Source organism: Leucoraja erinacea, chromosome 10 (assembly GCF_028641065.1).
Source record: "Leucoraja erinacea ecotype New England chromosome 10, Leri_hhj_1, whole genome shotgun sequence".
In the NCBI taxonomy this organism is placed as follows: domain Eukaryota; kingdom Metazoa; phylum Chordata; class Chondrichthyes; order Rajiformes; family Rajidae; genus Leucoraja; species Leucoraja erinaceus.
The window spans coordinates 7,955,530-7,968,365 of NC_073386.1; the positions used below are offsets into that span (position 1 = coordinate 7,955,530).

A 12,836-nucleotide genomic window follows, 5' to 3' on the forward strand; every position below is an offset into this window, starting at 1 on the left:
AGTAAAAATCGCGTTTTAAACCCGCCCCCTCTAAACAGCGCCAAAATCACACACACGGGGTAGGGCAGATGCTCAGCCACGATTCAGGTAGGTTTTGTAACATACCTAGATAGAAGGGAAACTAGAATGAATCCAGTGTGAAGTAACTTGAAGTACAAAAAATCAAATAATCAGAATAAGTGCAGATTTTAAATGAATCCAGTGTACTAGAATTCCTTTTGGAATTATTGCATTTAGTTGCATAAAACAAATTGCATAGTTCACAAGAAAAAACACAACATTTATTATTAGGCCCACGTGTCCAGCACCATCTTCCTGAAAACGTAAGTCACATTATCTTGTTCTATCTTTTCCCATAACTTTTAACTTCAGATATTTAAAAAAATTAATGAGTTGTGCTTTCCTCTAAAACCCAGATTTCTGCCAACCTGGAAACTTGATCTGAAATCTAATAATATGGAAAAAATGTGTCATTAGCTAATGTCGGTTATTGCTTAGTCTTTACTTACTACTGATGACAAGCAAACTCGCTGCATTCGTGCCAACACTATATGTTTTAAAAAAATTGTTTATTCTAGTCTCCACCTGTTATTACCGACCTCTTTATAACGGATTTTGGTCATAGTCTCCATGGTAATCAGACACCACTGTCTCCTTAAGAACGCAGGCTGCCAGTTACACTGTAGGAGACCATTCAAATTGACAAGCAATTGCTTTCATCAACGCTTGAGCAACGACACTCTATTAAACAGTGCAACAAACAGTCTTTAGTATTTTTAGCTTACAAAAACAAAATATATTTTTAAATTGTTAAAAAGAACTTTACACTCAGCGTCTTTGGAGGGAGAAACAGAGTTAATGTTTAAGGTTGATGTCTTTCACCCTGACCTCTGGGTGGGCTGTTGGTTGAGAGAGTCTCATTTACAGTGGGACGGGGTTTTTCCACCCCGCCACGCCACCCACCCCTGACCTTCCATTTTGCTCTCAATCTCTGTGGGAATTAGCAGGTGGGGCAGTGGTTATTGCCATTCTCCAGCTGCGCTGGACAAAATGGTGCTGGCTGGCCTTCTTGGGCCTCTGCGCTCCATGTGATGAAAGAGGTCCCACTGGGCTCTCAATGATGGGGCTCCAGGATTCTGACCCGGCACAGTGATGTCAATGTGGGAAAAACTCTTACTTGGTTATTGCGGACAATCGGCAATAACGGAGACGATTCCTCCCCCCATCCCCCCCCACTTTAACAACAGTTATCTACAATTTGACTGAGAAAAATGTCTAATATTTAAACAATTAAATCTTGTTGATCATGATTTAATGCTTGCTCTTTCAGATTATATCTTACATTTTGCTTTATCTTTCCAGGCATAAAACATTCAAAGAAATTTGTACCACCTATAAAGAAGAAGACTGAAAATGATTCCCAGTCACAGCCGGTTTTTGATTCCCAATATATGCATACCCCAATCAAACGTAAAACATTTGAAATAGGGTTAAATAACTCCCTTAAAGATCAATCTCAGTTTAGATTCAGAAGTGACAATTCTATTCCTTCAACAGTCCTGTTAAATGACAACAGTAAAGGTCACAGCAGACATCAGAATGAAGAGACATTTGATCATTTGAATTGTCTTAGTACTTCACATCATAACCCTGAGAAGAAAGATGAAAGTGATAACTCTTTGTTCAGAAAAAGGTAATCTACTTCATTTTATATTATGCAGGACACCCAGTGTTTTTTTGAAACAAGACTTGACAATAACTGTTCCCCTCTGGAATTACATTTCCAAAGAAAAGAGGTTTTGCTTTAGGAAGTATGTGTCAATATGCAGTATCAAGGAAGCTTATTTCGAGGGAATTTCCAAATAAGTATTTCAGTCAGTCATCTGGAGAATATGCTAAAGGAAATAGATGCCTCATTCTAACTTTTTCTTAAATTGATAGGTTTGGAGCATCAGCCTATTTTACAGACTACCTGTTTTCACGTTCCATTGATTTCAATGAAAATAACAAAGGGGTAGGGATAAGGATAGAATAGTGGTAAAATGAGTTATGTCCAATACTATTAGTTCCCAGCAAGTGGATTATTACACTTTGAGCAACATACAGTGAAACCAGATGGATATTTGTGATTAATTTTCTCGTGAAGTGTCAAGTGTTTAATTGTCATATGAAAAGAGATCAGAACAATTTGTTTCTTATTTGCCGCAGCTTTGCGAGCATATTAATCACGACAGTGCAACAAGTAAATATTCAATTAATCTTGGCGTTCCACACCATGGGAGTGCAAGCCAAAGTACATAGTGCAACCTTAGTAGCACAAAGTCTATAGTAGTTTGGTGTTGATGTAGGGTGATACAAGAGCTTTATATTTGATGGGAAGAAGCTTATCTTGAATCTGAAGGTAACAGTTCTCAGGCTCCAGTAGCTTCTTTCCAATGGTAGCAGCAAGATGAGATGCTGAATCTCCTCAACCTCTGAGTAAGTAGAGACATTGGTGAGTTTTGTAATTGCATCAATTTCCTAGGACAGAACATCAGAGATTGTTTAGTTTAGAGATACAGTGTAGAAACAGGCCCTCTGGCCCACCGAGTCTGCACTGACCAACGATCACTGGTACACTGGTTCTATCCTACACACTAGGGACAATTTACAGAAACCAATTAACGTGCACATCTTTGGAATGTGGGAGGAAACCAGAACTCATAGAAAAAATCTACACAGTCACAGGGAGAATGTACAAAATCCATCCAGACAGCACCAGTACTCAGGATTGTATCTGGGTTTCTGACCATGTAAGCCAGCTACTCTACTCTGCGCCACCGTATCCACCCAGGAACATAAAGCTGTGGACTCTTTCCATTGCTGTCCCACTGACGAAGATAGGGGGTTTATCGTCCCTTGACATTCATTTCCTGAAGTTAACAATCAGCTCAAATTAGGTAGATTTAAGAGTAAGAATATGTGTGACACGTGCCTTCATGATAATAAGGTAATCGGTTCCAAAGCAATCATTTATCTTCCTTTGCATTGAAATCTCTATTGGAATCAGAGTGATGGTATTTTTTTCTTCAGGCTAACGGCACCTCAGAACCACAGATTTGCAGCTGCCTTGAGGGTGGAGGTGTCATAATACTGCTAGTGGCAGAAGGGTATAATTATAGATTGATAAGTTTACATTGCTGGTTTTAATGTTAAATATTAATCAAATAAGATAAAATTGAGATAAAAGTGGATGAATGTATGATTTTATAATGGAAACCAAATTACATATTTATGACCTGTTCCAGTTATCATCAGAAATGGTAAGCTGCTCTATCACAAATGGTAGGCTGCTCTCTCATAAATGGAAGGCTGCTCTGGAAAGTTTGATCACATGGTATTCAGGGATAGCTAGCAAACTGGATACAGAAATGGCTTCATAGAAGGAAGCAGAGGGTAGTGGTAGAAGGATGTTTTTCGGGTTGGAGGCCTGTGAAGAATGCTGTGCCTCAGGGATCGGTACTGGGCCCATTGTTATCTGTGGTTTATATCACCAATTTGGATGAGAATTTACAAAGCATGATTAATAAGTTTACAGTTAATACTAAAGCTGGTGATGTAGTAGATAGTGAGGATGGATATTTTAAAAAAAAGGCTTTTGATCAGCTGGGGAAGTGGGCTGAAGAATGGCTGATGGAGTTTAATGCAGATAAGTGACATTCATAGTGAATGCTAGGGCCCTGGGGAATGTTGTAGAGCAGAGGGATCGAGGAGTGCAGGTACATTGTTTCCTGAAAGTAGTGTCACAGGTAGATAGGGTGGGAAAGAAGGCTTTTGGTACATTGGCCTTCATTAGTCAGGGTATTGAGAATAAATGGAGAGATGTTATGTTGTGTTGTACAAGATGTTGATGAGACCACACTTGGAGTACTATGTTCAGTTTTGGTCACCCTGCTGTAGAAGGGTTGTTATTAAGCTGAAAAGAGTGCAGAGAAGATTTATGAGGATGTTGCCAGGACTTGAGGCGCTGAGCTACAGGGAGTGGTTGGGCAGGCTGGGACATTATTTCTTGGAGCACATGGGGCTGAGACGTGATCTTATAGAGGTCTATAAAATCATGAGGGGAATAGACAGTGTGATGGAACGGTGTATTTTACCTAGTGTAGAGGGATCAAAAACAAGAGGACATGTGCTTAACATGAGAGGGACAAGATTTAATAGGCCCAGAGGGTCAATTTTTTCACTCAGAAGGTGGTGGGTATATGGAACGAGCTGCCAGAGGAGATAGTTGAGGAAAATGCTACAACATAATTTAAAAGACAATTGGACAGGTCCGTGGAAAAGAAATGTTTAGAGGAATATGGGCCAAATGCAGGCAGGAGGAACTAATATAGATTGGGCATCTTGGTCGTCATGGACGAGTTGTGCCACAGGGTCTGTGGTACGGTTCTATGACATACTTAATGTTTATTGGACTGCTTACTGATTGAATCAAGCAGAAATATTTCCTAAAGGACCCAGTGGATTGTCTCTTGCATTAGGTGACATATGAGTATCCTACGATGTCCCATCCTTGCAATTAACCAGACTATCCTCAACTTTCCTTACTTAGAGCACCACAAAGCCCATTCATTTGGCATGTGAAATATTTTTAAAATATCTATATTACTAAAAGTCTCTATATTACTAAAAGTCTCATCTTGACCACTTCCTGTTGTTCTGTATATTGATTTTAGAAAAAGCGCCTCCACTTACGGCTGTGATGTTTGGCCATCTTACTCAGAGCCCCCCTCCGCTGCGCAGGACAAGAGGATGTTTCCCATTGATTAAAAATAAAAGAGTTATTAGTTTAAAAAATGTTGAGATTCTCTCTCCTGAAGGTCACGCCCCTTCCAGAGGGACTATAAAACCCGGAAGTGTGGAGGTGCCTCGGTTCTCTGCAAGATGGGGGAACGAGAGGTCGCAATTCTCAGTCTGAGCTGTGAATAACACTGAACACATGTCTACTAAACTGTGTTAAAGCTGTGTTGCCTTTGGTTTGAAAGTGCTAATGCTTTGTAGCCTTTGGTTTGAAAGTGCTAAAACTGTGTTGCCTTTGGTTTGAAAGTGCTAAAGCTGTGTAGCCTTTGGTTTGAAAGTGCTAAAGCTGCATTCCCTTGGATTGAAAGTGCTAAAGTTGCGTTGCCTTCGGTTTGAAAGTGCTAAAGCTGGGTTGCCTTTGGTTTGAAAGTGCTAAAGCTGTGTTGCCTTCGGTTTGAAAGTGCTAAACCTTTGTTGCCTTTGGTTTGAAAGTGCTAAAGGCGCCTTGCCTAATTAAAGCTGCCTTGCCTAATTAAAGCTGCCTTTCCTAATTAAAGCTGCCTTGCCTTCTATATATAATTAAAAGTTTAATCTTGACCACTTCCTGTTTGCGCTTTATATTGATTTTAGAAAATACGCTACCAGGTACGGCTGTGATTTTTGGCCATCTAACTCAGAGTCCCTCTCTGCTCATCAGCTGCCGAGGATTTTTCTCATCGATGAAAGATAATAGTTATTAGTGTTTAAAAAAATGTTGAGATTCTCTCCTGTCAGTCACGGCATGAAGGCCATGCCCCTTCTGCTGGGAGTGGGGAGGGACTATAAAACCCAGAAGTGGGCGTGGCTCAGTCTCTGCAAGATGGGGGAGGGCGAGGTCACGACTCGCTGTCTTTAGTGGCCTTGCACCCTGCTTGAAATGGTATGAAACTGCACTTGAATTTGGTGGCCTTGCACTCTGCATGAAGTGGTATGACACTGCACTTGAATTTGGTGGACTTGCACCTGCTTGAAATGGAACTGCGAGCCCACCAGGCTTGAGTGACAGCTGCCAGCCCAAGAATCCATTCGGCTCACAATGTCCATACTAGCCCTCTGGAAACCAGTCCCTGCAGCCCACAACACCCATACTAGTGCTCCAGAAAGCCCCCCCCCTTCTCTCCCCCCCCCCCCACTGGCCACCAATATTGGATTGGTGGAGAGGTGGAATATTGCGTTGAGGGATCAGCCCTCCCATGTGATGCTGGGACCCAACGTGTCCCACTTAGTCTAGTTTTATTATATATTTATAATAACATATATTAATATTATTTATATATATATATTACCTATCCACTCACGATTGCTTCTCAATTCCCAATATCCCACAATGTCAGACTCACCTGGTGTTCATTCTGTGCAGCATTCCCATTCATTGCTGGACAGCACATTAATCTGCCTGACTGGTCAGAAACATTTTTCTCAATGGTTCTCAGGTTTCTGCAGGATATGCTGGAAATAAATCCTCACTTCCAGATTTTCAGTCCACAAATCACATTCACTTTTCCAAACCCAACACAAGCCTCCAACGCACGGATGCCCTCCCAAATCAAGCTATTCCTACCGCTGAGAAAATATCAAGGTTGTAGATTCTAATATGATTAATACTGAGGTTTCACAATTTTCCTTCTTAATTACAAATCTAAAGTCTAAAATATTTTGTAAAATATTTTGTATTTTAAAAAGCTTGAAAAATGATTTCATTACTTGGTAGTTGAATCAAAATAATATTACATAAAGTCATGAATATGAAACATTTCTCAATATATGCTATTCTTCCTGCAGATTATTTAAAATGCCATCGCCAAACAACGCAGCAAATAATCCAACAATTGGAAACTGTCCAGCATTTCTTGAAAAGTCCCTTTTACGTGATGAAAGACATGAACTTGGAACTTTTACAGAAAATCACAATGAGTTTGATATAACAGACTACATCAGACCAATACAGCAGAATGCTACTCAGTATGTGTTAAAAGCACATGTACCCCCAATGATGCCACTGTCATTTAATGTAAAAGGTAAAATATATAAAGTGAACAAAAATGCAAATACATGTTTCAAAAATAAATGATGACTGGAATACTATCCCATTTTCATTGATTCTTCAAATATTTTAAAATTTCTCCTTGCAGATGCACATGGCAGGAGTTCGGGAACTTTGAGGGCAGTTACTGAAATTCGTATCTTTTCAATGTTATTAGAGTCGTAGGATCACACAGTGTGGGAACAGGCCCCTCAGCCATGCCAACAAAGTTACCCCATCTAAGCTAATCCCCTTTGCCTGTGTTTGGCCAATATCCCTCTAAATCTTTCCTATCCGTGTACCTGTCCAGATGTCTTTTAAATGTGTTATTGTATCTACCTCAAATACCTCCTCTAGCAGCTCACCCAGTGAAAAAGTTGCCCCTCAGGTTCTTATTAAATTTGCCTCTCTCACTTTAAGCCTATGTCCTTCGGGTTCTTGATTTCTCTACCTTGGTAAAAGACTCTGTACATTCACCATATTTCCCTCATGCAACATCCTTGTAAATTTTCTTTGCACTCTTTCAAGTTTAATGACATTTAATGAAATGCTTAATAGCTTAATGACATGGCTTTCTATTGTTAATGATCAAAGACAGGGGATTAATTGTTAAAAGATTAATTTGGTTCTGAATAGATATAGCACTATGCTTATACCCTGTACTTTTTTCTTTGGATTTAACATATCTTTTGCTGTAATGCAGGCATAATTTCCATGTGAAGCTGTATATTGTATTAAGGTGAAACGAATCATTTGAGAAATTATTTTAAAATATTTCACAATGATGTAGAAAAGTCTTGAAAATCGGCAACAGGACCCACAACAGTAATAGGCTATGTGTGCTATCATGTTTCTTGATGGAAATATTGCCACTAGATGGCAAGAGCTGCACATGTTATAATATTATTTTTTAAATGTCTGCTTATTGTTGAAAACAAAGTTTGTTGAAAAAAGAACAGACTGTACATTATTAACTTTTCTATTTAATTACTATACATGTAACAATGTTTTAATTAATAACTATTGTAATTGAAATGGCATGAACTTAATCCTTAACAAGATTGTACAAAGCGGTACAATTCAGAAGCATTTTCAAGGAATTTCCTTATTTCAACTACATACAATCCAAAGTATTAGATGATGTATGTTCATGATTAATAGCTTTATAATGTTATTTATAAAATTAAGGCTGCTTAGAAAATTTAGGTGTATATTTGGAAGAAATGCAAAGGAAAAGTTAGCACTATTAGTTGAGTAGGGCTTCACATAATGATTATTTTCAAAATATATCTTGCCAGTATTTTTGCAAAACACATACAATGCCCTCCATAATATTTTGGACAGACCCATCATTTATTGATTTGCCTCTGTACTCCACAATTTGAGATTTATACTAGAACAAATCACATGTAGTTAAATTGCACATTGTCACCATTTTATTAAAAGCGTTTTTTATACATTGTGGGTTTCACCATATAGAAATTACAGCTGTGTTTTTACATAGTCACCCCCATTTCAGGCACCATAATGTTTGGGACACATGGCTTCACAGGTGTTTGTAATTGCTCGGGTGTGTTTAAATGCCCACCTTAATGCGGGTATAAGAGAGCTCTCTAGTCTTTCCTCCAGCCTTTCCATCACTTTTGGAAACTTTTATTGCTGTTTAGCAACATGAGGACCAAAGTTGTGACAATGAAAGTCAAAGAAGCCGTTATGAGACTGAGAAACAAGAATAAAACTGTTAGAGCCATTAGCCAAACCTCAGGCTCTTCAAAATCAATTGTTTGGAACATCATTAAGAAGAAAGAGAGCACTGGTAAGCTTACTAATTACAAAGGGACGGGCAGGCCAAGGAAGACCACCTCAGCTGATGACAGAATAATTCTTTCTATAATAAAGAAAAATCCCCAAACATCTGTCCGACAGATCAGAAACACTCTTCAGGTATGGATTTGGCAATGACCACTGCCCGCAGAAGACTTCATGAACAGAAATACAGAGGCTACAATGCCAAGATGCAAACCACTGGTTATCTGCAAAAATAGGATGGCCAGGTTACAGTTTGCCAAGAAGTACTTAAAAGAGCAACCACAGTTCTGGAAAAAAGGTCTTGTAGACAAGTGAGACGATTAACTTATATCAGAGTGATGGCAAGAGTAAAGTATGGAGAGAAGGAACTGCCCAAGATCCAAAGCATACCACCTCATCTGTGAAAAACTGTGGTGGGGGTGTTATGGCCTGGGCATGTATGGCTGCTGAAGGTACTGGCTCCTTTATCTTCATTGATAATGCATGATAGTAGCATTACCCTTTGCTTGAAGAATTTTCTTTTCATCTCTTTCCCTCAATGGTTGACATCTTATTTTGAGACTGTGGTTCTAGACACCACAGCCAGTGGAAACATCAAGCCCACAATACCCATGTTCAGTAAATTAAGATATTTCTGTGTTTCAATGACATCAACCCTCATCCTTTGGATCTTGCATATAGGCCCATTCTGTTTAATTTCTCCTGCCCTCTCAGGAATCTATGAGCCTTGTTGTACTCCCTATATTGTTGGTATATTTTTACATAGATGGGAAGATCAGAGCAGTACACAATATTCCAGACACAGTCTCTCCAGGATTCTATGTAAGTGGAGCAAGACATCCCTGCAATTAAGGTCAATATACTGCTTGCCTTCCTAATTGCTTGCACTATCAGCAGGTTAATGTTCAGTGATTTGTGTTCAAAACGTAAAGGTCCATCTGAGCACAGTTCAACCTCTCATCAATTAAAAATGACTCTTCCTTTCTATTTATTTGGCTGAAGTGGTTAATTTTACATTTTGGTTTGGGTGGGAAGGGACGAGTTGACCAGGGAGTTGCGGAGGGAATGGTCTCTGCGGAAAGCAGAAAAGGGTGGAGATGGGAAGATGCGGCCAGTAGTGCGATCCCGTTGGAGGTGGTGAAAATGTTGGAGGATTATATGCTGTATATAATCCTCCAACAGCATACAATCCTCCAACAGTTTTGCCACTTCCAATGGGATCCCACTCCCACTCAGTCCACCTTAATCTACCTGATCTCCCGGTTGCTCAGCACTTTAACTCCCCCTCACAATCTGACCTTTCTGTCTGGGGCCTCCTCCATTGTCAGAGTGAGGCCCAACACAAATTGGAGGAACAGCACCTCATATTTTGCTTGGATGGCTTACACCCCAGTGGTATGAACATTGAGTTTTCTATCTTCAAATAGCCCTTGCCTTCCCTCTCTCTCCATCCCCTCCCCCTTCCCAGTTCTCCCACCAGTCTCATTGTCTCTGACTACATTCTATCTCTGACATCAGTATGAAGAAGGGTCTCGACCCAAAGCGCCACCCTTTCCTTCTCTCCAGAGATGCTGCCTAAGTTACTCTAGCATTTTGTGTCTACCTCCCATTTATTTAGTAATGGGTTCCAGCATTTTCTTGACAACCAACATTAGACTAACTGGGCAAATGGTTCATTTTCTCCCTAACTCCTTTCTTAAATAGTGTAGTGACATCCGCTACTTTCCAATCAATTGGACTATTCTGGAATTTATGAAATTTTGGAGTGCACCAATTATCTTCATAGCCATCTCTGGAAGTCAAGAATGCAGTTCACCCGGTCCTAGAGATTTAATGCCTTCCAGCTCATTCATTTATCCAATATTAGTATCATGGAACCTCTCAACATTTATGCCCACACACAGTTCAAATAGATTTTCTCAAACTCCACCTAATCTCCATTGCTACAATTTGTGCAACAGATTCCAGCACAGGATGTCCAATCCTTTTCTAGAATCGATTGTTCCCTCTTCAGTACTACAGCTGTCAGAGGGATTTCATGAAGATCCATTGCATTCAGCTTGGAAAATTAATGTCTCCTTGTGACCTCCTGGAATAAAAACCCATTATCTTGAGGACCTTGATAATGCATACAGTTTCACTATATAGTATTAATAATAATTTCCTTAGGCTCCCCATTCTCTCTATACTTGTCTTTGTTCACTATTTTCCACACTTTTCTGTGCTTTCTATGAAGACAAGCCAAAAAAATGTTCATTTCTCTACCATTTCCTTATTCCCAATATAATTTCTCCTCCCTTAGACTGTAAGGGACCCACATTAAATTTTCCTAATCTTTACTTTTTCACAGTAAAAAACGTTTTAATTGGTTTTCCATTAAATTCTGAAATATTCTTAATCTCCAGGTTTAGTACTTTTTTGGCGCCGCTGGATTTTGAAAAGTTCAAAATCTTTTGGCGACACTGATGTGACGCCGGCAGTCGCCGAAAAAAATCACCAAGTTGGACAGGCCCTTTAAGGTGCCACCATTCTAATCCAACAACTTCTCAGCCCCTAGTGGAGGAGTCCAGAAGTTTTTGAGATGATGTGGATGCATTGGTGAGTTGCAGCAATGCAATTCTGTGAATGTGGTACATTGCAGCCACAGTGCACTAGTGGTGGAAAGAGGACTAATTAAATTGGCAGATGAAATAAATGGAAATTGACATGTTCTTTAAATGATGGTTGGTACTGTAGTGTCTGGAAGTGACCCAATGATCTGTCATGGCCCAATCACTTTGCTGCAACAGCCAAGAAGACATGTCAATGCCTCTATTTATTGAGGGGACTGAGGACATTTGGCATGTCTCCAATGGCGCTTACAAACTTCTTCTGATGCATCGTAGAATGCATACGGTTGAGTTGCAGCACAGCTCGGTTTTGGAACAGCCCTGCCCAAGACCGCAAGAAATTGCAGAGTGTTTTAGACGTAGTCCAGTCCATCAAGACTCCCTATTATTGACTCCATCTACATTTCACGCTGCCTTGGAAAAAAAAGTAAACGTAATCAAAAACTTGTCCCACCCCCGTCATTTGTACTTGCTCCTGTTAGGGTAAAAGAGACACCGAAGCTTCAAAGCGCACAGCACCAGATTCAAGAACACCTGTTATCATGCTTCTGAATGGTCCTTCAACAAACCAGGATACTGTCCAATTCCGCTCTACCCCATTGGGTATATTGGACTTCGTCAATGGAACTGACATGCTATAATGCTCAGAATTATATTCTGCACTCTGTATCTTCCCCTTTGTTCTACCTATTATACTTGAGTTTGACGATTGTGTTTAATATAAACTACCTGATCTGATGGGATAATATGCTAAACAAAGCTTTTCACTGTTCCTTGGAACATGTGACTAATAAATCTAAACCTAAACCTAAGATATGATTCATAAAAAAACATAGTCTTTTTCTTTGTGTTGTTGCTGTAGTATTTATGTAGCTGGTTCAGTTGAGTTTCTAGTTAATTACAACACTCCAACATGCTGGAGGGTGTTTTTGTGATTATAATGTGATTGAATGTCAAGTTAAAATAGTTAGATTCTACCTTGCCCAGTAGTTGATGGGATAAACATTACTTGACACATTAGCTGAAGGTAAGATATTGTTCAGATTTTGATACATGCAGACATAATTGTTTTATTAGATATATATAAGGAGCTTTGTTTAGAGCTAACAAAGGTTGAGGACAGACGATTCCCTTCAGCCATATCCAAGGGCTGAGACAATTGACAAACACCAGCATCTCCCTTGTGCTGTGCATTACACGAGTTGTATAACAGTTTCCGACAAACCCATTGCGTTCACTTTTATCAGATCATCTTGTTGCCATACACAGTCAAATGCTGCCATAACATTAAGGCAATCAGCTTGACTTTACCACTGGAATTTTGTTCCTTTTCTCTGGAAAAGATCACTGCAGTGAGATATGAAGCTGACTAATCAAGACAGGCTTTTAGTATGCAGGTTATAGGAATAAATATTGTTAAATACACAATTAATGATTGTTTCCAGCGTTTTGCTGATGATTGAGAGTTGGATAACAGAATGATAAATGGCCATGAGTTAAAAACAATCTGCTGGAGGAACTCAGCTGATGAAGCAGCAATTGCGAGAAACGGGCAGACGATTTTTTGAGCCGAGACC

The 12,836-nt window shown here is 39.6% G+C and overlaps 1 protein-coding gene across 2 annotated transcripts in view; it reads left to right on the forward strand.

Moving 5' to 3' along the window:
* hfm1 (helicase for meiosis 1) overlaps nucleotides 1–12,836 on the forward strand; it is a 92,305-nt gene that overhangs the window by 22,443 nt on the left and 57,026 nt on the right. For both annotated transcript variants that reach the window (XM_055641384.1, XM_055641386.1), the window contains exons 4-7: nucleotides 1,363–1,693; nucleotides 6,601–6,836; nucleotides 6,951–6,998; nucleotides 7,913–7,983. In XM_055641384.1, coding sequence (XP_055497359.1) covers nucleotides 1,363–1,693; nucleotides 6,601–6,836; nucleotides 6,951–6,998; nucleotides 7,913–7,983 — 686 coding nt within the window. The remainder of the gene's footprint in view (nucleotides 1–1,362; nucleotides 1,694–6,600; nucleotides 6,837–6,950; nucleotides 6,999–7,912; nucleotides 7,984–12,836) is intronic.